This window comes from Martes martes (assembly GCF_963455335.1).
Source record: "Martes martes genome assembly, chromosome: 11".
Classification (NCBI taxonomy): Eukaryota; Metazoa; Chordata; class Mammalia; order Carnivora; family Mustelidae; genus Martes; species Martes martes.
The window spans coordinates 85351523-85377827 of record NC_137899.1 but is presented as its reverse complement, the minus strand read 5'-3'; the positions used below and the strand labels follow the sequence as shown (position 1 = coordinate 85377827).

General features: G+C 59.2%; 1 protein-coding gene across 1 annotated transcript; it reads left to right on the top strand.

Annotated features, from left to right (window-relative positions):
• Positions 1-728: 728 nt before the first annotated feature.
• KCP (kielin cysteine rich BMP regulator) lies at positions 729-25119 on the top strand (the record flags this gene model as incomplete). Its single annotated transcript, XM_080818738.1, has 38 exons — positions 729-807; positions 2574-2740; positions 3287-3476; positions 3566-3642; positions 6197-6293; positions 6433-6515; positions 6763-6856; positions 7729-7811; positions 10404-10497; positions 10630-10709; positions 10786-10879; positions 11218-11303; positions 11377-11458; positions 11678-11830; positions 11925-12031; positions 12109-12202; positions 12908-13081; positions 13226-13308; positions 13405-13498; positions 13595-13783; positions 14041-14211; positions 15832-16008; positions 16672-16757; positions 17026-17116; positions 17246-17328; positions 17417-17510; positions 18337-18510; positions 18752-18834; positions 19468-19588; positions 20466-20545; positions 20761-20860; positions 21974-22116; positions 22420-22592; positions 22680-22791; positions 22890-22991; positions 23615-23779; positions 24237-24543; positions 24675-25119. The coding sequence occupies 38 exons, from the start codon at positions 729-731 to the stop codon at positions 24923-24925; spliced, it is 4713 nt and encodes a 1570-aa protein (XP_080674864.1). The 3' UTR covers positions 24926-25119.
• Between the last annotated feature and the right edge of the window lie 1186 nt (positions 25120-26305).

Below are 26305 nucleotides of genomic sequence, written 5' to 3'. Positions count from 1 at the left end.
GTCTATAAAGTAGGTATCAGAATCCCCAGTTTGCAAACAAACTGAGGCACAGTTTGGGGTCTGCCTAAGGACACGTGGAGTCAGCTAAATAGGGTTTTTTTTTTTTTAAAGATTTTATTTATTTATTTGGCAGACAGAGATCACAAGTAGGCAGAGAGGCAGACAGAGAGGGGGAAGCAGGCTCCCTGCTGAGCAGAGAGCCCGATATGGGGCTCGATTCTAGGACCCTGGGATCATGACCGGAGCTGAAGGCAGAGGCATTAACCCACTGAGCCACCCAGGCACCCCTAAATAGGGTTTTGAACCCAGTCGCATCCTTTTCTCCTGTAAGCAAGAAAGAAGCTGAACTGGGAACCCCAGGGCACATGGAGTGACCCCACGGGAGTGGGGGAGCAGGAAAACCAGGTGTCCCAGGGTCTCAGAGTGATAAATTTGTGTTTACTGTCAGGGTCCCCACCAGGAACCATAGGCGGGAGATGGTCCCAGCTTCCTGCTGGGCTCGGGAGGCTCTCTAGCCGCTGCCCCTCTGGCACAGGTCTGGGATCAGGGCAGAGCTGGGGTTCAGGGCTGGAGGAGTCTATCAGGGAGGCAGACGCCGGCAGACAGGATGACAGACTCCAGAAGCCCTCCCAGAACAAAGACTGGGTGGGAGGCGGCCTGGTGTGTCCCCACCCCGCCTCCCCAGGCGACTGCTGAGCCGCGACCACAGACAGCGAGGCGGAGCGAGCATGGCCGGGCCCAGGGCCGCCCTGCTGCCCCTCGTCTTGCAGCTCACCAGCCTGGCCCAGGTCTCGGTGACCCGCGGAGGTAAGTCCGGGCGCCGAAGCCTCGGGGCGGGGGCGGTCTGGGGGACCCCGTTTCTCACTCAGCGCAGCCCGAGGGAAGGAGCTGGGGCCAGGCTGCCTCTCCCGACCCCCGCCGCGGGGTGCAAGCGCCTCCTAGGCCAGCCTCGGTCCTCCCCGTCGGTGAAGGAGCCCGCGTGGGGGCGCACACGGAGGCTGAGACCCGGGGCCCAGGAGACAGACAGGGGGCTTCCTGCAATGCCTCGGGAGGAATTCCTGCAGGCAGCAGTGGGGGAGAGGCTGTCCTGGAATCCGGGAGTCTGAAGTTAATTATTTGTCTTGAGAAGGGGGGCGGGGAAGGAGGCCCGCCATGGGAGCTGACTTGGAGTTTGTGTCTGGCCTTCTCCTGGAGGGTGGGGGGTGCCGGCGGGAATTGAGGGGTCAGTGCAAGCACTTGGCAGCCGGCTGGGGAGAGGGGAGCCGAGGACAGTTCCATGGGGAGCAATCAGGCTCTGTGAAACAAGCCGGAGCGCTTTCTGCTGGTCTCTCCAAGCAAAGGACTGGCCCTATCTTCCCTGAGAGTCCCAAAGGACCCCCACCCTCTCTCTGACTCCCTTATTGTGCCTGCTGAAGTAGACCTGGAGGCGTGGCCTGAGAGGAGGGACCGTGGGCGTGGGGGTGTCAAGCTGGGACGGAGGGTTTAGTATATGTGCTGCCGCAGCGAGCACGGGACGGAGGGTTTAAGATGCGGAGCCCTCATCCTCAGGGGCCCTGCGGAGGTCGGGGAAGAGCGCCACCTACAGGAGCCCTACGGAGTTCCAGGTGACAAGATACCCCGCTAGAGAGGGGATGGGAACGTGCACAAGAGGCTTGGGGGCTGGCATTTGTTGGGGTGTTAGCACCTGGATGTGGGGAGTAGCAGGCCATCCTGAAAAGAATGGGGGGCGTTTGCAAAAGGTCACATTTGGAGTTGGCGCTGGGATCTTCAGATGTGCGACATAGAGAAGTGGTGCCAGAGACCAGCAGGTGGGGAGAGGGAGGATGGGGGCAGGGAGGACGGCTCTGACTTCAGCCTCCCAAGTGGAGAAAGAGGAGAGAAGAGTGGGGAGTGGGCTGGGGACAACTGGATGAGACCAGAGGTTTTGGGGGGACACAAAAGAGGAAAACTGAGCCCCAGATATCAGAGCCCATGGGGATGGCTGGAACCGAGCCAAGGAACTCGGGCCAAAGCAGGTTTGGAAGAAAGAAGACAATTTAGGGTTCAAATGAGGTTCTCCAATCCTCCCTTGGGAGAGTGGGGGTGGGGAATGGGTGACACAGTCCCCTGCCTCACAGGACTAGTGTCTGCTAGAAACCCCTTTAGCCACCCCAGACCTGGCCTCATAATTGCTACCTCTGTGGGGAAAACCCTCCCCTCTACTTCTTCCTCTTCCTCCTCCAGACCCTCCACTGCCCACCCCAACCCGGAGGAGGGAACTGGTCTATGGGATGTCTGTGGAGTCAGCTTACAACCCCCCCCCCAAAAGGTTTTTACTTTCTTGACTGCTGGGGAAGGATTCAAGTGGGGTGGAAATGGCTGTCCAACTCCAGGCCCAAACTCAGGGGTGTGGAGCAGAGGGAACAGCCGCCCCTCCCTGTGCACATGCTCCTTCTCTGGAAGGTGAGTGGGCAGGCAGACGGGTTGGGGCTCAGGCTGCCCCCCGCCACCCCTGCAGGGTTTGGAAGACAGGACCCAGGAAACCTTGGCAGCCCCTCACCTATAGGCCCACCTTGTATTCTTGTCCCCTTCAGGTGGGGTCATCCTCAGGGAGCCCCCTCGGCTTGCGGACATCCACGACTCCGGGCAGCAGGAGCCAGCCCACCCCTCAGCCCCTGCTGGGGCCCCCCAGGAGCAGGGGCGCCCCCTGGAGGAACGTCTGGGAAGGCTGGAGGCCCAAATGATAGCACTCAGAGAGCAGGTAGCAAGGGAGGCCGGGTGGGTGTGTGCGGACTAGGGCAAGGGGTGAGCCCTTAAAGGAAAGAAGGGTTGCGCCTTGAGGGGGTGGGCGGGAACAGTAAAATAGAGTTTGGTTTTAAATGCACGTGGAGAAGTTCTTATAGGAACAGTTCTTAATACTTACTCTTTCCTAAAAAGGAAGAACCCCAGAGTACTGATTCATCAATTTAGATGGAGCACCTACTGCACATATTATACATAATCAGAAAAGATTTTTGGATGGATAAAGGTCTTCAATTGTTGAGGGAAGGGATTGGGTCCGCTTCTGTCCAAAGGAGAGGTCTGGGGAGCCCCGGGGCCCCCCCGGGAACCTGTCCAGACTCCAGGTCTTGAGAACCATGGTTAAGCAGGCTGCTGTCTGGAGGGGACCCACCTGCCTCTGCCCTAGTAGCGTCAGATTTCCTTCTCCCCCTGGTCAGGCTTCACGAGCCACAAATCTGCCAGGCATGTCAGATGGTGCAGAGCTGAGCCAGCACCTCCTGCTTCCCCCTCCACCTCTTTCCCCCAGAACAAGGAGCTGGAGGCCAGGGTGAGGCAGCTGGAGTCTTGTGAATGCCGTCAGGCTTCTGCTCAGTGCTGGGGACTGGGGCGGGCCTGGCCCGAGGGTGCTCGCTGGGAGCCTGAGCCCTGCACAGCCTGTGTCTGCCGGGAGGGGGCTGCACACTGTGAGCCCAAGCCCGGGCTGCCCCGTTGCCACGGTGAGTGCTGCCCTGTCTGCCCGCCAGGCCCACCTGGGCACCTGGGGATGGCCCTGAGCGCCTGAGTGATGGCACCATCTCCTCCCCAGGCTGCAGCCACAGTGGTCAGGCCTATCGCAATGGCGAGACCTTCTCCCCCGACGCCTGCACCACCTGCCGCTGCTTGGTGAGTTCCCAGGACCCACCTGGGTATCCAGGTATGGGTATCCCATACCTGTCCCCCTCACCTGCCTCGTGTAAGCTACCTCTCACTATAGCCTGGCGCGCAAGGTGAGCAATGCGGTCTGCCCGCCCCTCCCCCAAAGCCTCGCCACCAGTGGCTCCAGATGATTCCAAGTAGCTCTGTTTTCTGGGGCTCAACCCCCCCCCCGTGCACATGGTGGGGGTCCCCCAGCCCCTCTGATTGGGGCCTGGCAAACAGTGGCATAGAGGGCGGAGGGGCTGGAGCTGCTTGTCTTCCCACATCGCCCCCTCAGCTGTGGACCCTCCCTGTCCCTGCTCATCTATCTGTCCCCCTCATCTACCTGCCTCGTCTCCATCCCTTGGCTCCACATCTACCTTCTTCCAGACTTTCCTTCCTCACTTCTCTATTTAGGAAGCTCTCAGGTCCCTTCCTATGAGCTCTCCGTTCTGGGAACTTGCTGGCACCCGGAAGAGACGGTTTCTGGGACTCAGGAGCAGCAGGAGAAGATGGGGGTGGGGGTAGGAGGTCTCTTCTGACCTCAGCCCGAGGGTAGCCCACGTACCTTGAGCCGCTTTGGCCTCTTGTTCCTCCGCTGTGTCACGGTCCAGGGTGAGCTTTGGGTTCCGGAGGCCGGGCCCTCAGAGTTCTGAGGCCTGTGCAGCCCCCCTCTTGGCTTCCTCACAGGAAGGAGCCATAACCTGTACCCAGAAGCCGTGCCCAAGGGGACCCTGCCCAGAGCCAGGAGCGTGCTGTCCGGACTGTGAGCCAGGTCAGCCTCCCTCCAGCCCCGGCCCCACCTCCTGCACTCATTCTGGCCCCCAGGGCCATGGTGTGCCACCCACCACGTGCCCAGAGGGCGCCTGCACACTTACTCTGGCAGTCCGGGGAATTCAGAAGGGAAGCACAGCCTGCAAATGCGGCTCTGGCCTGGGGCGGAGCCAGAGCCTCTGTCTGATCTTTTTCCTGCCCTCAGGGGGCTTCTGACCTAGTTGAGAAGATAAACTGAAAGTTAATATAACACAAGATTTAAGATCCAATGACCAGATTAAAAGAACTGCAGGAGAGCAGCGTGTGGGTATCTGCCGGAGCAGATGGCGGGAAGGCAGGGGGAGCCACTCAAGACCGTGTCACGGCAGGTCATCTGAGCTGCATCTTCAAGAGAATGTGAGATTTCACCAGCAGGAGACAGTTATATGTGGCCCTTTCGGCGCAAGAACAGGGTGGGGAGAGGTGTGTTGCAGTAAATCAGGCTGGAAAGGCCCAGTGGAAACAGCCTGCTCTAAGCCTTGCAGTTTGGATTTTCTTCTGTTGCCATGGGGAGCCATAGAAGGCTGCAGAGCCAGAATGTGGCTTGTTCAAAGGAGTATTGTAGGAACATTCATCTGTTTGGGCTAGATGTGAGAGACCAGTTAGTGGGTTAGTACCGTAGTCATCTAGGCATAGAGCCAGGAGGCCAGGGATGGCAGTGGCTGCAGAGGGGGTGCTGTTTCTAAAGAACGGGCAGGAGCTGGTGACTGGTGAGGTCCCATGGAATAGTGCGAAGCTAAGAAGGCAGTGGTGCCAGGGACGTGAAGAGAAGCGGGGGTGGGGGGGGGCGTTGGCTCTTTCCGGGGACACTACTAGCTCACAGTCAGGGACAGGGCTGTCAGATTTAGCAAAGAGAATACGGGATGCTTTGTTAAATTTGAATTTAAACAGCATATACCTTTTTTAGTGTTAAGTACATCTTATGCACTGTTTGGAACATACTTATGCTAAAAAAGTATAGATTGTCTATATGGAATTCGATTCAGCTGAGCATCCCATATTTTATCCAGCAGAATATCAGCTGGTAGTGTGAAGGGGGGGTCAGGGGCTCAGGAGACCAGTGGGGTCTGGAAATGGAGCCTGGGAGTTGTGACCCAGGCTGGGGAGTGGTCTGGGGAGCTGGTGGAGCTCAGAGAAAAGGGACACGCGCGCGCACGCACCACACACAGAACTCACAGGATACGTGGTGCCTCGAGGCCACTGCTGGCTCATATATCGTTGGTGAAATTTTGTAAAAAAGCACCCTTTCCTTAATGCTTCTATGGTAAAATAATGGAAATCTACTGGTAACATTTACGTCAGACACTTGACTGCCATCTGCTGGGAAGTGGTAGGAATTCAGGTTCTCACCTGAATGGTGCCCTTCGACGCGGTACCCTTGTACGTGCTTTGGCTCCAGGACTATGGGTCTCTCATGTGGGGGCCTGGCCCCGGTTTTGCAGGCTGCCCTGGAGGCCACAGGGCTGGGGAAACTTGGCACCCAGAGCCCTGTGTCATCTGCACCTGCCAGGTAAGAGAATCAGAGCCCAGCCCCGACCACCACGCACATCCCTGATGCTCGGCATACCCCCGGCCTGGCAGTACCAAGCCCAGCCTGGGGGCAGAACAGAGCTGATGCCATCCCCCCGCCCCAGGAATTGAGGCTGCAGCCTGCTGGGCACACTAGGCCAGCAGAGTAACTCAGCTTGGGCAGTGGAGAGGGAGGGAGGGCTCAGTGTCCGCCTTGCAGGCTGGGACCGTGCGGTGCCAGGGGCCCTCGTGCTCGGAGCTCAACTGCCTGGAGAGCTACACCCCTCCTGGGGAGTGCTGCCCTGTCTGCCGGCCAGGTGACCTCCTGCCCTGCCCCGCCACTCCATCACCCAGCCCCCCTGTCGGTCCAGTACCTGTTTGGGGTCATGCCCTGCCTTGGGTGATGTCCCCTTGCCCTGCTCTCAGCTGACCTGTGGTCCTGGCATCCCTCCCCAGGCTGTGAATATGAGGGCCACTCCTACGAAGAGGGGGCCAGCTTCCTGTCCAGCTCCAACCCTTGTCTCCAATGCTCCTGTCTGGTGAGTGCCCACCCCCCCAACTTGGTCCAGGCCCTGCTCCTCCTTCTTCACCCCCTGCCCCTACCTTGGGCCACACCTGCTGCTCTTTCATCCCCTCACGTACCTTCCAAGACCCGCTGCCAGTGAGGTTCCCCTCCATCCTGGCCCTGTGGCCCGTCCCCCAAGGGTGTCAGACACCTGCCCACCCCGCCCTCTTGGGAGCCAGCCCCGGGCCTGGCTGCTTCTCACAGCTCTCGGTGCGTTACAGAGTGGCCTGGTTCGCTGCATGCCCGTGAGGTGTCCGCCCAGCCCCTGCCCTGAGCCCGTTCCCAGGCCCGGGCGCTGCTGCCCAACCTGCCAAGGTAAGAGGCTGCCACGCCATTTCTTCCACTCTGGAGCCCATTCTGCTGGCCCTGACCTGGGGGGTTTGCTCAGTCGGGGAACAATGCCCCATCAAGCTGGCTCCAGAGATGAGGTGCTTGGGCTCACATTCTGCCCTTGCCACGTCATGGCTGTGTACCTCTCAGGGAGCTACTCTGTGCCTCAGTTCCCCATTTGTGAGCTGTGGATGATGACATTCTGTACCCTGATAAATGTTGACCACCATTACCCACTCTGTGCACGGAAGACACAGGTGGGCCATCCAGGCGGACCCCTAGAGGGGGACGCCGAGTCACACAGCAGTACTATGGCAAAGGCAGGCTGAGAAGCAGGTGCCAGGCTCTGCGGAAACTCAGAGGAAGGAGACCCAGTCCAGCCTGGTCACAGGAAGGAGAGCGTCCTGGAGACAGCGTGTTCTGGGTGAACCCTGAGGATGGAGAGCAGTTAGCTAGGTGACAGGCGGAATAAGCCAGAGGGCATTCCAGGAAGAGAGGACAGCTTGCACAGAGGCGTGGGACAGACAGTGTGAGGTGAGTGTGTTAGGTGGGAAGCTGCAAGCACGCACGAATGGCCAAAGCCTGTGGTGAGAGGTGAGGGGGCCCCCCCGCCCCAGAGCAGGGTGTGGCCACACTGGATCCAGGGAGGCCTGGAAGGGCAGGCTAAGGAGCTTGGGTCTTACCCTGTCTGGGCCTTGGGAGCCCCCAAGAGGCTAGGCCAAGGCATGACATAGTCTGGTTTGGGCTCAGGAGAGAGCCCCCAGGGGGCCTGTGGAGGACGGTAGGGGCAGGCTGAGCCGGCAGCTAGGCTGGCTCCCACCAGGCTTCCTTTCTGTCCATCTTCACCCCCACCCCAGGCTGCATGGAAGGGGGCTCTCACTGGGAGCACGGCCAAGAGTGGACTGCCCCTGGGGACCCCTGCCGGATCTGCCAGTGCCTGGTAAGCCCTGCTTCTACTCCACACCCCAGGTCCCCCGTGTTCATTCTTTCATTTCACTGAGCACATCCCGTAGGCACTGGGAGGGGACAGAGTTGGAGAAGACCTGATGCCGGGCACTTGGGGCGGGGGGACGGGGCTGTGCCTGTCTGTGTGCCAAGTTCTGAGCACGGCAGGTGTGCAGCATGGATTTGTGAAGTAACTCAAAGAGCTTGCAAGCTCCAGGAGTGAGACAGGGCACGATAGGAAAGGCAGCAACAGCTCTGGGGAGATTTCCTAGAGACATCTAGAACTGGGCTGTCCAATCTGTGACCTAAAGCGTGTGGCCACTGAGCCCTGGAAATGGGGCCGTTCAATCTGACTTGGGCTGGAGCATAAAATACACATGGGATTTTAAAGACTTAGTGTGAAAGAAAGGAATATAAAATATATCGTTAATACTCTATGTTGATTGTATCTTGAAATAACTGTTGGATAGATTGAGTTGAATGGAATATCTTAAAAAGTCATTTTATCTGCTTCTTTCTATTTTCGTTTTTTGGGTTTTTTTTTCTTTTTTTCTTTTCCCTTTCTTTCTACTTTTTGAAATTTGACCACCAGAGAAATTTTTAAAAAGATTTTATTTATTGGGGCGCCTGGGTGGCTCAGTGGGTTAAGCCTCTGCCTTCAGCTCAGGTCATGATCTCAGGGTCCTGGGATGGAGCCCCGCATCAGGCTCTCTGCTCAGCAGGGAGCCTGCTTCCCCCCCTCTCTCTGCCTGCCTCTCTGCCTACTTGTGATCTCTGTCAAATAAATAAATAAAATCTTAAAAAAAAAGATTTCATCTATTTATTTGACAGAAAGAGAGAGAGAGATCACAAGTAGATAGGCAGAGAAAGGGGGGGAAGCAGGCTCCCCGCTGAGCAGAGAGCCCGATGGGGGCCTCGATCCCAGGACCCTGAGATCATGACCTGAGCTGAAGGCAGAGGCTTAGCCTATTGAGCCATCCAGGTGCCCCTGACTACTAGAGAGTTTAAAGGGACTTGTGACTTGTATTATGCTTCTATTGGACAGCACAGATCTAGAAAATCATGGAAAGGGTGGGTTTAGGTCTTAAAGGGTGAGTAGAATTGAAGCAGGGAGAAATGAGGAAAGACACTTCAGGTGATAGAGACTGAATGTTTGTGTCCCCACCCCCAAATTCCTATATTGAATCCTTATGGTATTAGGAGGTGGGGCCTTTAGGAGGTATTTAGGTCCTGAGGGTGGCACCTTCATGAATGGGATTAGTGTCCTTGTAGAAGGGACCCCAGAGAGCTAGCTCCTCCTCTCTTCAGCCACATGAAGACACAGTGAAAAGACAGGTGTCTAGGAACCTGGAAGCAGGTCCTTACCAGACCCTTCTGGCACCTTGGTCTTGGACTTCCCAGCCTCCGGAACTATGAGAACCAAATTTCCGCTCTTCATAAGCCCCCCAGCCTATGGGATTTTGCTGCAGCAACTGAAATGGTTGGACCCTTCCCCTCTGTAACCATGTGCTCCCCCTCCCTGCTCACACGGACCACTCTCCCCAACATCTGTGAGAAGAGTGACTTGCTGTCCACTTAAGGGACTGGCAGTATGGAGCCCCGATGCAGGTGTGAGCTCAAGGGGTGGGATCTGTCTGGGAGGAGCTGTGGGGAGTAGCGACAGCTGTGGCTTGATTGCCAGCTCCCAGAGGTGGGTGTCACACCAGGCTGGGCATCTCATTTCATTCCCATAACAGGCTGTGAGCACAGGACTATTGTTTTTTTAAGGATTTTATTTGTTTATTTGAGTGAGAAAGAGAGAGAGAGAGAGAGAGAGCGTGTGAGAGCGAGCGGGGGGAGGGGCAGACTGCCTGCTGAGCAGGGAGCCGGATGCAGAACTCAATCCCAGGACCCTGGGATCATGACCTGAACGGAAGGCAGACACTTAACTGAGCCGCCCAGGTGCCCGAGGACAGAACTATTACTGTCTTTTTTCAGATGGGTAAACTGAGTCATAGAACGCTTCAGTTACATGATGGGTTATACATCTGTATTGGTTTCCTGGGGCCCCCATAACAAAGTAGCTCAGACAGATTGGCTTAAGCAACAGAAATGTATCCTCTTGTGGTTCAAGAGATCAGAAGTCCAAGATCAAGGTGTCAGCAGGGTTGGTTCTTCCTGAGGGCTGTGACGGCGAATCTGTTCTAGGCCTCTCCCCTGACTTCCGGTGGTCTGCTGGCGATCCTTGGTGTCCCTCAGCTTCTTCCTTCGTCCTCACATGTTGCTTTCCGTGTGTGTGTGTGTGTGTGTGTGTGTGCACACACATGTGTGTGTTCAAATTTCCCCTTTTTACAAAGACATAGTTACTGGAGCGACCACCCCACTCCAGTATGACCTCATCTTAACTAATCACATCTGCAATGACCCTGTTTCCAAATAGGCCACATTCTGATGTCCCAGTGGTTAGGACTTCCACATATGAATTTGGGGGGACACAGTTCAACCCATAACAGTGCTTAGTAAGTGGATCGCAGGGACTTGATTGCTGTTCCTGCCACCTGACAGAGCTCTAACGGCACCTTCCCCTGCCCCCCCCACCCCCTCCCAGGAGGGCCACATTCAGTGCCGCCAGCGAGAGTGTGCCAGCCTGTGCCCGTACCCTGCACGGCCCCTGCCGGGCACCTGCTGCCCGCTGTGCGATGGTGAGTCGGTGAGTGGCGCCTGGTGCAGGGGTGCAGAAAGCTCACGGATGGCCCAGCGCAGTCTCCCACAAAGGCCAGCCAGGACAGGCAGCGTGGGGAGCAGGGTTCCTGAGGTACCCTCTTCCCCAACAGGCTGTTTCCTAAATGGGCGGGAGTACCGCCGCGGAGAGCCGGTGGGCTCTGGGGACCCCTGCTCGCACTGCCGTTGCGCTGTGAGTGTGGCTGCCTGGCAGGGAGGGCCTGGCTCCCAGGCCCGCCTCTCGGACGCTGACCAGGCCCTATCGGCAGAACGGGAGCATCCAGTGCGAGCCTCTGCCCTGCCCTCCTGTGCCCTGCAGACACCCAGGCAGGATCCCTGGACAGTGCTGCCCAGTGTGTGACGGTGAGCTTGGGGCTTGAGTCACCTGGAGGGGGGCAAGCACAGGCCCCAGAGAGGCTCCAGGGGTGCCCGGGCACAGGGGTTCGGACCTATAGGAAGCCCCTTGGACTACAGTACGGGAGAAGTCCTTGAAAAGCCTAAGCTCCATCACCATGGGTGAAGGGCACGTTCTCACCTCGCCTTCTCATGGCAAACAGGGCCCCAGGGTGGGGCCCGAGATCCTGGAGGTGGGGGAGCCTAGTGCATCAGGGTGGGCGGTGGACGCCTCGAGGTGGTGTGAGGCTTCACCGTCAGCCTCCAGCTCTGTCCCTACCCCCCGGTCCTCCTGTCCTCCTGACCAGGCTGTGAGTACCAGGGACACCAGTATCAGAGTGAGGAGACCTTTAGACTCCAAGAGAGTGGGCGCTGTATCCGCTGCTCCTGCCAGGTAGCGAGTCCCACCCTCTCCCACCCCAGATCTGAGTCAGCCCTTGGGGACCCTCAGCCAGCGTCCCTTCTAGGCCGGCGAGGTCTCCTGTGAGGAGCAGGAGTGCCCGGTTGCCCCCTGCGCACTGCCTGCCTCTGGCCCCCAACTCTGCCCAGGTATGTGTGGGGAGGGGGCGAGGGAGGAAAAGCTTCAAAGGAGGGCTGCTTCCAGCCGCCGCAGACGGAAGAGGGGAATTGCCGGGGCCACCTCCCATTCCGGTGTGGGCTCAGAGACCACCGTGGGGATGGCAAAGCCAGGTTCCTGTGGTCTGGGAAGGTCAGGGATGGCTGGAGGTGTCCCAGTTGCCCCGGTGACAGTCCCCCAACCCGCTGTAGCCTGTGTGCTCGATGGAGAGGAGTTTGCCGAGGGGGTCCAGTGGGAGCCTGATGGTCAGCCCTGCACGGCCTGCTCCTGTCATGATGGCGTGCCCATGTGTGGGGCGGTGCTCTGCTCCCCAGCTCCCTGTCAGCACCCTACCCAGCCCCCTGGTGAGTGCTCCACACCAGTCTGGCTTTCTTCCCCGCTTTGTCCAGCTCCCCCCACCCCTAGTTTGCTGGGCTCTGATCAGTCTGTCCCACCCAGGTGCTTGCTGCCCCAGCTGTGAGAGCTGCACCTACCATGGCCAAGTGTATGCCAATGGGCAAAACTTCACAGACGCAGATAGCCCTTGCCACACCTGCCGCTGTGAGGTAGCTCCCCGGGTTCGCCACCACCCTGCTGAGCCCCTCCTGGGGCCCACCCCCATTGCCCTCTCCCCTGCTCCCAGGAGGGGACTGTGAGGTGCTCCTTGGTTGACTGCCCTCCCACAACTTGTGCCAGGCCCCAGAGTGGACCCGGCCAGTGCTGTCCCAGGTGCCCAGGTATGTGCTTCTTGCACCTGGGGGCCCTAGACCCAGCTCTCCCGTGGCGCCCTGGGCTCACCAGATACGTTAGAAAGCAACCACCTTTGGAATTGTTTCCAGCCGGACACAGCTTGGAACTCTCTGGAACTCACAGAGTATGGGCGGGAGGGAGAGTAGAGATTTGTTTCTCCCTTTGTGCTACTCCAGGACCCTTCCCTCCCATTATGTATGTCCTTTTCCCATCCCTTCCCCCCCGCCCACCAGTCAGGTATATTTGCATATCTTTCTGTATAAAGCAGGTTCATGCCACAAACATTTGGGTCTGGCATGCGGAGACTGGGTGCTGGCGTGCCACGTGCCCGGATCTGCCCCGGTGGAGGGTCTGTGCCAGGGTGCGTCTCACAAACACGCACACCTGCACGCGTGAGCTCCCAGGCTCTTCCCTCTCAGAGGCAGGTAAATGGGCTCAAATACACACACACACAAACACGCACACACACACACACACGCGTGCGATCACGCGCGTGTGCATGCCCACGCACATATGGGGTGTGCTCAGAGAGATACCCATGCCCGCCTACATGGACCTCTCCTCCACTCTCTTCATGGGGCTGCCTCTTGGCCTTGCCTCAGTGGCTCTGGACCCCAAGGATCAATGGGCTGCCAGCGCAGCTCTAGAACTGTCAGCCCCCACGGTGCCCCTTCCCCTGCCCCCATGCTCAGACTGCATCCTGGAGGAACAAGTATTTGTGGATGGAGAGAGCTTCTCCCACCCCCGAGACCCCTGCCAAGAGTGCCAGTGTCGGGAAGGCCATGCCCATTGCCAGCCTCGGGCCTGCCCCCCTGCCCCCTGTGCCCACCCACTGCCTGGTTCCTGCTGCCAGAGCAACTGCAACGGTGAGGTGGGGGGGTAGGGAAAGGGGGGGTGGGGGGGTCTCCTGGGATGGCTTGGTCCCATCTGTGGGCTTTTAGGGCTCAAAGGGCGGCATACCCAGGGAGGAGCAGGGCCCCTCCCGTTACTATAGCTGCCCCTTCCCCCAGGCTGTGCCTTTGGTGGGAAAGAGTACCCCAATGGAGCCGACTTCCCTCACCCCTCTGACCCCTGCCGGCAGTGTCGCTGTCTGGTGAGTCTGTCCCTGTGGGAGGAGGTGTCCCAAGGAGGGGGATCTCCTCTGCCCCCCACCGCTAAGCGGCCCTGGCCCGTGGCCCCCCTGTTGCAGAGTGGCAGCGTGCAGTGCCTCGCCCGCCGCTGCCCTCCGCTGCCCTGTCCAGAGCCGGTCCTGCTGCCCGACGAGTGCTGCCCCCAGTGCCCCGGTAGGCACCGCCCTCGGGCAGATCTGCCCTGGAGAGAGCCGGGAGACTCTGCAGCCTCTCCCTGGACCCCTGACACGCTCTTCTCTCTCGCTGCAGCCGCCTCCTCAGGCTGCCCACGGCCGGGGGGCGGGGTCCCTGCCCGGCACCTGGAGCACTTCTCCCTGCCCGACGACCCCTGCCGCCGCTGCCTCTGCCTCGACGGCTCCGTGTCCTGCCAGCGGCTGCCCTGCCCACCTGCACCCTGCGCCCACCCGCGCCAGGGACCCTGCTGCCCCTCCTGCGATGGTAATGCCCTCCCCCGCCCCCTGCTCCTTCCCACTCTGCCCCAGAGCCTCGCCCTACCTGGCGCCCTCTTAGTCCACAGCACCCTTTCTCCAGCCCCTGACGCTGTGCCATCGCAGCATCCTCCTCCCTCCAAGCCCACCCCTCCCACCTCCGGGTTCTCACTAAGAATTGGGGAGACAGTGCCCAGTCCGCAAGGCCTGGGAGGCTGTGGGCCTGGCAGACAGCCCCGCTTCTGCCCTCCTTGCCTGCCCCCCTAGGCTGCCTGTACCAGGGGAAGGAGTTTGCCAGCGGGGAGCGCTTCCCCTCGCCCAGCGCCACGTGCCACGTCTGCCTCTGCTGGGAGGGCAGCGTCCGCTGCGAACCCAGGGCCTGTGCCCCTGCTCAGTGCCCCTTTCCTGCCAGGGGTGACTGCTGCCCTGTCTGTGAAGGTGAGGGGCAGGGGACTGTGGGGATGAGGGGCTGGGAGGGCGGGGTCAGCATCACCTTTACTGCCCACAGTGAATCCACAACATCTATCACATAATAATGAACACTGGACTAAAACCTGGAGTTGCTCCTGCCACTGATGCCATTTGGCTGTGTGACCTTGGACAAGTTACATAACCTCTTCGGGCCTCCTTTTTTTTTTTTTTTAAATTAAAAATGCATTTTAAAAATGTGCATTTTTGTAAGATATATATAACGTAAAATTCACTACCTTAATCATTTTTTAAAAAGATTTTATTTATTTACTTGACAGAGAGAGAGATCACAAGTAGGCAGAGCGTCAGGCAGAGAGAGAGGGGGAAGCAGGCTCTCTGCTCAGCAGGGATGCTGAGGCAGATGCGGGTCTCTATCCCAGGACCCTGAGATCATGACCTGAGCCCAAGGCAGTGGCTTAATCCACTGAGCCACCCAGGCGCCCCTACCTTAACCATTTTTAAGTGCAACTCTAACTTTAGTTCCTGTAAACAAGAGAGAGATGAACAAAACCCAGTTCCCCAGTCTTTGGTCACCCTTGTACTAACTTAGCAATATTGTTACAGATACTCTACCACCTATAATTTTATTTAGGTAACCATTTTTCTTTTCTTTTTTTTAATTTTACTTATTTGAGAGCAAGAACACTGGTTGGGGGGAGGAGCAGAAGAAGGGGGAGAAGCAAACTCCCCGCTGAGCAGGGATGCCCCCTCCCATGCGGGGCTCGATACAGGGACTCCAGGATCATGACCTGAGCCAAAGGCAGACGCTTAAGCAACTGAGCCACCCAGGCACCCCAATGAACTTTCTTCAAATCAACTTTTAAATTTAAATCTTTTTATAAAGAAGTCTTTATAGCATACTGTAAATGAATTCGATTTGCCAGGAATGAAGGTGACCATAAATATTAATGCAGTTAAAAATAAAACATTAAATTTGAGTCTGACACTTGCCTGCCAAGGCTTTGAGACTCAGACACGCCTCTTTTTTTTTTTTTTCCTGTTAAGTCTATTTTTTTCTTTACAGCAGTTTTAGGTTCACAGCAAAAGTGAGAGAAGGGTACAGAGGTTTCCCGTGTCCCCCGTCCCCGCACCTGCACAGCCTCCCACATGCCCCCACTGGAGGGGGGCATTTTATGAGCCAACACTGACACATTATGACCTGAAGAGCCCCTTTTTTTAAAAAAAAAAGTGGTCAGCAAGAGTCGGAGAGCTGCTTGGGTCAGGCTGCCACCACTCTGGGACCCCCTCCCCGTCCCTGATTAATCAGAGGGCTGGAACCACATCTCCTGAGCCATCTTGGGCTATCTCCAGCTCTCCTCAGCTTGGGGACGTTGGTGCCTTCTGGCTGGGCAGGGGCTCTAGGGACAGATTCTGTGTGGGTCTTTCCCGATAGACTAGACGGCAGGCTGAACGGGAGGAAGTCTGCCCTTCCGCCAGTTCCCCCACCCCAGACCCCTCTGCCCCCCTTCCCCTGCCTGGCTCGAGCCCTCCCCTAGCCCCAGCTCAGGCCCAAGCTGGGAACTGGACCACTGCTCACCTCTCACCCTTTCTGCCCTCTGCCCTCCCCCTCGCCATCCTCTCTTGAAGGCTGTGAGTATCTAGGGGAGTCCTACCTGAGCAGCCAGGAGTTCCCAGATCCCCGAGAGCCCTGCAATCTGTGTACTTGCCTCGGAGGCTTTGTGACATGTGGCCGCCGGCCCTGCGAGCCCCTGGGTTGCAGCCACCCACTCACTCCAGCTGGACACTGCTGCCCGACCTGCCAGGGTAGGACAGCACCTGCCCTCCCTGCCCCTTCTGGGGCTCCCAGGGGCCCCGTCACCAGGCCTCACCACCGTCACCCCTCCCCTGAGAGAGCCACAAGGCAAACCCACACCCTGTGCTCTCCTCCCACCACGCCTGTGCCCTCCTGTCTGTCCCTGCTGTCCCCTAAGACTCACGGTTGTGCTCATCAAATAACTGGGCCTCGTGCTTGCAGAACTTCCTGCTCTTAAACTGTCTCATCGCCTTCCTAAAATGGCACATTACCAGACTCAGACCCTTGGATGGCTCCCAGGCCCTTGAGTCAGCAGTCATGAGAGGCAGCTTCCTTCCCTCCTGGCTTCTTTTGGCCACGATCCTGAGCCCGGGCCACCTCTAGCCTTCATTTCCAGGAGTACCCGTTCCTCACCTCGTCTTCCCATGGGCCCCACAAGACGGCAACTTGTCTGCCATCTTTGACCCCAGCTCCGGTCCTCGCTCCCCTCACGTCTGCTGGGGTCCCCACTTGCAGCTAGCCAGAGGCTGTCCTCCCACCCTCCCCTCCCTGGCCATGGCAGGCCGCACTTGCCGTCTCCCCCAGCCGTGGCAGAGGTCCCCGGGCCCAGCCGCGCAAGGCCGTGGGGGACTGCGCTGACGGCCGCTCTTTGGCTGCGTTTCCTGCCCTGCCAGGATGCCTCTATCATGGAGTCACTGCAGCCCCTGGAGAGACCCTTCCTGACCCGCTTGACCCCGGCTGCTCCCTCTGCACCTGCCAGGTGAGGTGGCCTATTGGAAACCTGGTAACCTTTCATTGCTTAGTCCTCCTCTCTGGCCAGGAAGACCTTGTTTCTGCCCGCCCACCCCACCGTCTCCCAGGGGTACCATCTGGTGGAAGAGGATTGGATTCGGGTCTCCCGGGCCAAGGGAGGGGGGCTGGAGCCTGGCAGGCTCAGTAGGGACACCCTACCCTGGGACAATGTGTAGCCTGTTTGGAGGTGGTGACGACATGGAGTCAAAAGTGGCAGTGTGACCCCTCTCCTTCAGGAAGGTTCCGTGCAGTGTCAGAAGAAGCCCTGTCCTCCAGCTCTCTGCCCCCATCCCTCTCCAGGACCCTGCTTCTGCCCTGTTTGCCACAGTGAGCTGCCTTCCACATGCCCTGCTCCCTGCTCATTCCCCTCCCCTCCCCCCGCCTCTGTCCGCCAGGCCTGTGGTTGGACAGAGCAAGCTGGCACAGCCCCTCACCCAGGAAATGTGTTTCCCACAGGCTGCTTCTCCCAGGGCCAGGAGCACCAGGATGGGGAAGAGTTCGGGGGGCCCCCAGGCAGCTGTGAGTGGTGTTGGTGTCAGGTATGGTAGGGAGGGGGCAGAGTGGGGTAGGATGGGGACAGGGCCACAGTGCCTCTGGGGCACCTGGCCTAGAGGGCGTCTCCTACAGGCCGGCCGGGTCAGCTGTGCGCGGCTGCCGTGCCCTCCTCTGTCCTGCCCGCTCCAGGTCACGGATCCGGGCAGCTGCTGCCCTCGCTGCAGAGGTATGCCTGGCCCCATGGGGCTGTCCCCTTGCTTTTGCCCCTGGCCCCATGCCCTGTATCCACACCACCTCCCTCTCTTAGCGCTCCCCTGGCCACCCCCTCCCTGTCCATCCCACCTGGCCCTCTCACGCCCTGGCTCTTGAGCGCTCTCCTTGCTGGTCTTCAGTTCTTCCTACCTCTCCCTGTTCCTGGCCCGCCAAGACCATTACCCCTCAAAACTGCCACCTTCCTAACCACACTCTGGTCATCATCATCATAATGACGATTCACATTTGCTGAGCACATCCCATCTGAGCTCAGCACTCGACCCATATCTCATTTAACCCACACACTATCAGATAGGTACTGTTATGATTCCCATTTTATGGATGAGAAAACTGAGGTACAGAGAGGTAAGCATAACTTGTCTGTAATCATGAAGCTAGTAAGTGGTAGTCAGGATTTGCATCTTAGCCATCTGGTTCCATATTATTACCTGGGGCACATGCTTAGTGATGGAGCCTTTCATTCTTTCTGTATGCACTTATTACACACCTACTGCATGCCAACTGCCATTGCTGGTACCGGTCTACTGTTCATTGTAGCCCATGGTCTAGAAAGCAAACAGACGTGGAATGGGATTAAGAACCCAGGGGTTCTGGCCCTCAGCCAGGGTCCTTCCCCACTACCATGCACAAGAGCTCTGCCCCAGGCCACCTTCTCACCTCCTCCCTGAAGGTCCCGCTCCTGGCACCCACATGCCCTGCCGAGCACCCAGGGTTGGGGGGACAAGGGCATACTGGCAGAACCAGAACTCAGAGCTCATCCGTGCCCACCTGGGATACAGGCTGCCTGACTGGTGGGGAGGAGCACCCTGAAGGCAGTAGCTGGGTGGACCCCCAGAGCCCCTGCTCCTCCTGCATGTGTCATGATGGCGTCGTGACCTGTGCCCGCCTCCAGTGTGTCAGCTCCTGTGCCCGGCCCCACCAAGGGCTCAATGACTGCTGCCCTCGATGCTCTGGTACTGGGAACCTGGGGCCAGTGTGGGGAAGGCAAGGAGGCAGCACCTGGTCCACATCTCCCTCCAGGGCTGGGTGGCAGAGCCGGGCTGTTCTAGAAGTGGCCTCCATTCTTGCATACACTCCAGTCCCTGGAGCTGGGGGTCACTGCAGGGACAGAGAACCCCACCCCCTGGCGTTCCTGCCAGCCTAAAGGCTCCCTGGTCCTGTTCTGCTCCTACCCTCCCCCCCATCCCGCCCCAGACTGTGAGCATGAGGGCCGCAAGTATGAACCAGGGGAGAGCTTCCAGCCTGGGGCAGACCCCTGTGAAGTGTGCATCTGTGAGGTGGGTGACAGCAACGCTGAGGGGTGGGGAAGCCCGGACCCTGGGGGGCACAAACACTAGGAGGGTCAGAGAGAGGATTGTGCCTCTGTGGCCAGGAGGGGAGGCAGGACTTGGGGTGAAGCGAAGAGCTAAGTGGGGCCAGGAAGTGTGGGTGGGACAGGCACTGAGTGGGGATGTGGGGATGTGGGGATGGGGGCAGTGGGAAGGCTGTCCTGGCTGGAGGGTAGTGTGGGTGTGTATGGGAGGTAGGGGGAGACACCTGGGAAGTGGTTGTGGGGGGATGTTAGAGAATTCCATATGAAGATAATGGTGAGCAGACATATGACATCCCATGTCTGGAGACCTGGCAGGGAGGGGGGAGGATAGCATGAGAGTGCGGGAGGATCAGTGGTCACATGAAGGGTCAGGCCTGAGTAACTGGCAAGAGAAGGGGACATCACCTCTGGGTTAGGGCGCAGGGTGAGAAGCAACCTGGGGAGACGGTAAGTCTCTGTAGACGGGAGTTTAATCGCCCAAGATGTATCCAGGGGAAGGTGCAGTAGGCAGATGGAAGGGCCTGGAGTCCAAGGGAAAAGGGTGTGTCCCGGCTGCCAGGGCCTGGGACCCACCCCCTTTGCTCACTCATTTTTGTAGCTGCAGCCTGAGGGACCCCCCAGCATTCAGTGTCATCGACGGCAGTGTCCCAGCCTGGTGGGCTGTCCCACCAGCCAGCTCCTGCCCCCTGGGCCCCAGCACTGCTGCCCCACCTGTGCCCGTGAGTCCCTGGATATGGGGGTAAAAAAGAGGGTAGGACGGCCACCCCGAGAGTGACACTGGAAGAACCAGCCTGCTGTCCTCTGCAGCCCCAGTCTTCACCCTTTCTTAAGTCCGATGGACTTACGGAAGCCCATGCGCTGGCCAGGCAACCCCCAGGGAGAACTGGGGATCCTTGACTGAAGCCACACACAGTTTATGGGGCCTCTTGTCCAGCAGGTGGCGCTGTGGGGTGGGAGTTTTGCCCTCCTCTGGCTTCTTGAGAGCACCAAAGGGAGACCAGAGGGGCTACAGAGGTGGGGAGTTGTTCTTCCAACACTTGCTAGGATGTGCTTCAGGGAAGGAGAAGAGGACTGACATTATTATGCATCTCCTGCATGCTAGACACTATACTTGGTGCTTTGAATAAACAGTATCCCATTTAATTCTCGGTTGCCCAGTGAGAGGCATTGTTCCTTTTTACAGATGAGAAAACAGAGGTGTTCTCATCTGCACAATGCTGAATCTAATGCTGAAGCCAGGATTAGAACCTGGAGTACCTACCTGGCTCTCTGGGCTTCCTTGTGCCATTTTCGCCAGGAGACATAAAAGGAAGTAACAGAGGGAGCTGGGGAGGCATCCTGATGGTCCTTAGGGACCTCAGGCTAAGGAAACCACGCCCTGTCCACTTCCAGGTGCTCCACCCTAGTAAATGTTCTTTTTAAAAAGTCTAAACTTTTCTTTGCTGACCCCAGAAGAAAGAGGACTTCTCTTGGACTCAGTGTGCTGGGGATAGGAGTATGCCCTAGGCCTAAGATGTCTGGGGACACAGTGGGTAGGTGGGCTTTTGCCCCCTGCTGCCCCCTTCTCCCCCCAACACGGAGTTCTTGTCTTCACAGAGGCGCTGAGTAACTGCACAGAAGGCCTGCTGGGCTCTGAGTTGGCCCCGCCCGACCCTTGCTACACCTGCCAGTGCCAGGTGAGCCCTTCTGCCTCGGGGACTCCCAAAGCTCTTTCTTCCTCCTCTGTAAGCTGTGGCAGTGCCCCCTATCCTGCAGCAGCTCCAGGCTCCCCACTCACCCCGACATCCCCCCACTTGTCTTGGACATCATACCGGGCCTAGGCCTGCTCCCAATGACACCGTGCTCCCTCCCTGCTGATCTCTGCTGGTGGTGGTCACACGCCCTTCCACAGGACCTGACATGGCTCTGCGTTCACCGGGCCTGTCCCGAGCTCAGCTGTCCCCTGTCAGAGCGCCATACCCACCCTGGGAGCTGCTGCCCCATGTGCCGAGGTAAGTGCCAGCCTTGACCTGCATCTCTGAGCCTGAGCCCAGGGGGGAGCCTAGGGTCTATACTCCAAACGCAGGCTTCATTCTTTTGGAGAAATAAAGGGTTACTCATGGGCGTGCAGAAAGCCAAGAAAAGCAAGGAATGAAGTCTGGGTTCTTGAGGCCTCGCTTGAGACTTGTCGGTGGGCTGAGGGACCCCGGGTCCACTGACCAGGCTTTGCAGTGAGCTGGCAGCCGGTCCATGGGAAGGTTCCAGCCTCCGGCTCTTTGGGCTTCTGGGGCCCTTTCTGCTTCCTGAGCCCCGGGGTAGGGCCTACCATCTAGTAGGTCATCTGGACACTGGTTGAGGAAATCAGCAGCATCAGGGTGCCCGTGGAGGGGTGTGGCACTCCCCTGCTGTGGCACTCCCCTGCTGTGGGCCTTCTGGGTGAGCTCCAGAGAGGATGTAGCTGGAAGGACAGTGCTTCCGCGTCCTCACTTCTTCCTTCTCAGAGTGTGTGGTGGAGGCCGAGGGCCGGAGAGTGGCAGATGGAGAGAGCTGGCAGGACCCCAGCAACCCGTGCATTACGTGCACCTGCCACGTGAGGAGGGGTCGTTGGGCGGGCAGGGGTGGGGCAGAGGGCCTTACAGATGGATGGACAGAGCAGTCTCAGGACACTGGACCAGTGAATATGGGGTCTTTGAGGTAAATAGAAAAAGGCGGCCCCTCTGAGTGAGGGCGGGCAGCGGCACCTGTGTGCTGGGGTAAGGAACTAAGGGTTGATTTCATCCCCCACTTGAACATGACCTGGGTGTTCTTTTGGGGCAGGGTCAGAGAGAAGGGGTGGCTGCCTCAGACTGTGACCCAGAGGGCCCCCAGAAGTGTGCGGCTCAGGGCCCCCAGGTCCTGCAGGAGGTCCTTAGCGCAATGACTCCTCCTCAGGGGGGCCATGTGGAGTGCGACCTGGAGGAGTGCCCCGCCCTCTCCTGCCCGCAGGGCTGGGCGAAGGTGCCAGAGGCCGGCCGCTGCTGTGAGCGATGCCAAGGTGCCAGCCAGAGCGACGAGGGGGTTGGGGACGAGCGAGACTCAGTGCGAGGGACGGGCAGTTGACCCTACCGCGCTTCTTGTTCCCTCAGCCCCCGCCCAGTCGTGCGCGCACCAGGGCCGGGCGGTGGCCTCCGGGGAGCGCTGGGCCGTGGACGTTTGCACCACCTGCTCCTGCGTGGCCGGCACGGTGCGCTGCCAGAGCCAACGCTGCCCGCCGCTCTCCTGTGGCCCCGTGAGTGCCGCGGTCGAGGGCGGTGGGGTGAGTGGGCACGTGGCACCGACACCCGGGTGAGACCCGGCGGGAGGAAGGAGGTAGGGCTTGGGGAGCGGCCGCCGCGCGGTGGAGCCGAGAGTACCGGGGCCGTGCAGTTCCTAGGGGTGGTCACAAGGCGGCGCCCCAAGCCCGCTCGCGGTGAGTCCCGAAGCGGTGCGGGAGTCCCTGGTGATTCCCGGTCGCTCCTCGGTCCCGGGCAGTCTCTGCGTGGGGCATGGCGGGGAGGGCGATGTTGCTGACGGGATCTGGGGCTGAGGCCAGGACGAGGCCCCCGCCCTGAGTCCCGGCAGCTGCTGCCCCCGCTGCCTGCCTCGACCCGCCTCCTGCATGGCCTTCGGAGACCCTCATTACCGCACCTTCGACGGACGCCTGCTGCACTTCCAGGGCAGCTGCAGCTACGTGCTGGCCAAGGACTGCCGCGGAGGGGACTTCAGGTGCGCAGACCCCCCCCCCCATGCCTCCTCCCTAACTCCCTACACCTGTCCCTGCTGACCCCGGCACCTGGGCCTGTCCCGTCACAGCGTGCACGTGACCAACGCCAACCGGGGCCGGAGGGGTGTGGCCTGGACCCAGGAGGTGACGGTGCAGCTCGGAGACGTGGCCGTGGGGCTGCTGCAGGGCGGAGCGGTCACGGTGAGCAGAGCTGAGGACCCGGGGAAGGTCGGTCCTGCGCAGTCTGCCGTCCACTCATCAGTCCCGAGGCCGCCCCTCCTCCTGCCTCCCTCCTCCAGGTGGACGGGCGCCCCGTGGCCTTGCCCTTCCTGCAGGAGCCGCTGCTGTACGTGGAGCTGCAGAGACGCACCGTGATCCTGCACGCCCAGCCGGGGCTCCAGGTGCCGCTGCCAGGGCCAGTGAGGGTGTGGGAGTCCCCGGCCTGTTCAGGCCTCTCTATCTGGAGAGGCAGTGGGAATACCAGCTAGGGCCAGGGCCAGATCAGGCCAGGGAGGTGAGAAGGTTCTGTTGGAATCTGAGGGGAGGAGAGGAATCACGATCAGACACCCTGGGTGGAGTGAAAGGAGATCTGAGCCTAGTTTCTAATCTTGGTTCAGCCACCAACACAGTGGGGCTCCTAGGCCAGTACCAACCCCCTCTGGGTCTGTTTTCTCACTGGTAAAAAAAAAGGGGGGGGGAGGAATTTTTGGAGGGATGTCAGTTAAGGTCTCCTAGGTGGCTTCTGAGATCCTTCCAACTCCCATGCCAGAGAGTAAATTTCTCCTTGCCTTTGGCAAGTAGTACACTTTGTAAATTCCTAAAAGAAGGCTTGTCTACCCTTGTGATCTGGACTCAAATTGTGCTTTATCCTCTGTAAGGCCCTAATGCCCATGTGAAAGTGACCCTCTGGAAGCGGGTTTGCATTTCACCAGGGGCCCAGTTCTGTGGAGGGTGCTGACAGTGCCTGGGGCCAGGATGGGGTCCCTGCCTTTCCCCACTCCCCAATCCCAGGCTCTCTGCACAGGTGCTGTGGGACGGGCAGTCTCAGGTGGAGGTGAGCGTACCAGGCTCCTACCGGGGCCAGATGTGCGGGCTCTGTGGGAACTTCAATGGCTTTGCCCAGGATGACCTGCAGGGGCCTGAGGGGCTGCTCCTGCCTACAGAGGCTGCCTTTGGCAATAGCTGGCAGGTGAGTGGCACCGGAGCTGGGTGGCTGAGGGAGGCACACTGAGTGGGAGTCTTAGAGCCGCCTGCTTACATGGGAAGTCGGGGAGTGGGGGGGGGGGCACACCAATGGGCTTGGCAGCTTCAGGATGATTTGGGGGCTTCTGGCCTGTCATGGTGCAGGGGCAGGGGTGGGGGGCAGGACGGCCTGATGAAAGAGGCATCACCTAAATCCGCAAGCCCTGCCTTGCCACTCGCCGGCTGTGTGACACTGGATAAGTCCCTTACCTGCTCTGGGCCCTGGCTTGTCCGTCTGTAAAATGGGGACCAGGAGAAAGTTGCCAGTACTTCCTTTGTTGTTCCTGTAGGGAGGTTTCTGAAGCTAAACCAAAATATTTGGTGGAAAGTGTTTTGAAGAACGTAGCACACAAAGGTCAGCTGCCCGTGGATGCTGTCCCATCATGGTCACTCTTCCCACCTAGGTCCCAGAAGGGCCAGGACCTAGCCGGCCATGTTTCAAGGGCCGCGAGGTGGATCCGTGCAAGGCATCCGGTTACCGGGCCAGGCGTGAGGCCAACGCCCGGTGTGCGGTGCTGAAGTCCTCCCCGTTCCGTCGCTGCCACGCTGTTGTGCCACCAGAGCCCTTTTTCGCCGCCTGCGTGTACGACCTATGTGCCTGTGGCCCCGGCTCTTTGGCCGATGCCTGCCTCTGTGATGCCCTGGAGGCCTACGCCAGCCACTGCCGCCAGGCAGGGGTGACGCCTGCCTGGAGGGGCCCCACACTCTGTGGTGAGGGGCGATGCCCAGTGCGAGTTGGGGAAGAGGGTGGCACAGGGGGCTCAGGTCTGGACGGGGTTAGGTACCAGGAGGGCCTCATCGCCGGGGTTCCCCCGTGACCTTGCCTTCCATTCTACCTGCAGTGGTGGGCTGTCCCCTGGACCGTGGCTTTGTGTTCGATGAGTGTGGCCCGCCCTGTCCCCGTACCTGCTTCAACCAGCACGTTCCCCTGGGAGAGCTGGCAGCCCACTGCGTGAGGCCCTGCGTTCCTGGCTGCCAGTGCCCTGCGGGCCTGGTGGAGCACGAGGCCCACTGTATCTCACCCGAGGCCTGCCCCCCTGTCCAACTCACTGGGGACCAGCCCCCCAGACCTCTGCCCAGTCCTGGCCAGTAGCCCCAGGGGTCACCCGGAGCCAGGATGACACCAGGACTCATCAGGTCAAAAGCCTCCCCTTGGAGAATGGCTTCCATCGTGGCCAGAGCCGTGGACAGAGGGCCCCATCCAGGCCCCAGGATCCTGGGCCTGTGTCACACAAAGACCTCAGTGTGTTCAGTAAGAGGAAGTAAAACTGGGGGCTCTCCTAAGGCATACTTGTGTGTGTGTGTGTTTTCTCCTGGTGTTAGATGGTGGCATGGGCTGCTTGGAACATGGGGTCCAGTGGTCTGTGTCCCCTGAATCCGAGAGGTGGCAGCTGTGGGAACTGAGCCCTGGACCTTGCTCACTTCTCGCAGCTGCCTGGGCTGCCCGCGCCTGCCATACCTTGGGGTTGCCTGGGAAAACCTGCACGGGACAGCAGGAGGACCTAGGTATCTCAGTCTCAGCTCTGTGCTCACACTATGTCTCAAGCGTGGCCCATGGTCCCCATGTTGGTCCCTCGGTGGTTCACGTAGAATCCTGTGGGGGCGCTGAGGAGCATAGAAAAGGGGCTCAGTCCTCACGTGGCGTTCCCTCTCCTCTCGACTTTGGGGAGGCTAGGTGCATCCAGGGCCTCTCTAAGAGCTGGTGACAGGGACTCCTTGCCTGGGATGGGGGACAGGAAACACAACAGACCATGAGGAAATACAGACACAGGCACACACGTACACACACGCACACACATGCACATAATACACATAATATGCGCATAATACACACATGCACATAATACACACATGAATACACACGTGTGCACCCACGTGCATATGCACATTCCTCAGAAACCCAGGTAAATACATGCAGCACACGCGTGGGCCCCTGTGTGCATTCACAGCCACGCCTACCCTGGATGGTCGTGTGAGCAGCAGACATCCTTGTAGGGGAAAGAACATTGGTTCGGGAATAGAAAAATAAGTCTATTTCTTTGAAAAGTCTCTTTGCAAAAAGGACTGTTTTGGTGACGTAGGGGCCTTGGGTAAAAGATGAGGGGGTACCCCATTCTACTGCCAGCTCCCTAACCTTTCAGCAGCAGTGGAGGGAGAGCTGGACTGACCCAAGACTAGCCATCTGGCCAGCTCATTCCACGTGTGCCAAGGCCCAGGGAGCAGAGGCGGCCCCGGGCTCTCGCTGAGCAGCTGCAAAGCAGCGGGTAGGCAAGGCTGCTCAGGACAGCAGGGGACATGGCAATGACAGACCAGCTCGTGTCCTTGTCCCTGCCCTTGTCATAACCTACACAAACCATGCCCTCAACCTGCTGCATCTCGTGTGTCGGATGAGTAAGCAGAGTGACCCGGGGCCAGCGCCTTGCACTTGGATAGCGTGGAGCAGGCACTTGGGAAGTGCTCGCCCTTGTCCTGC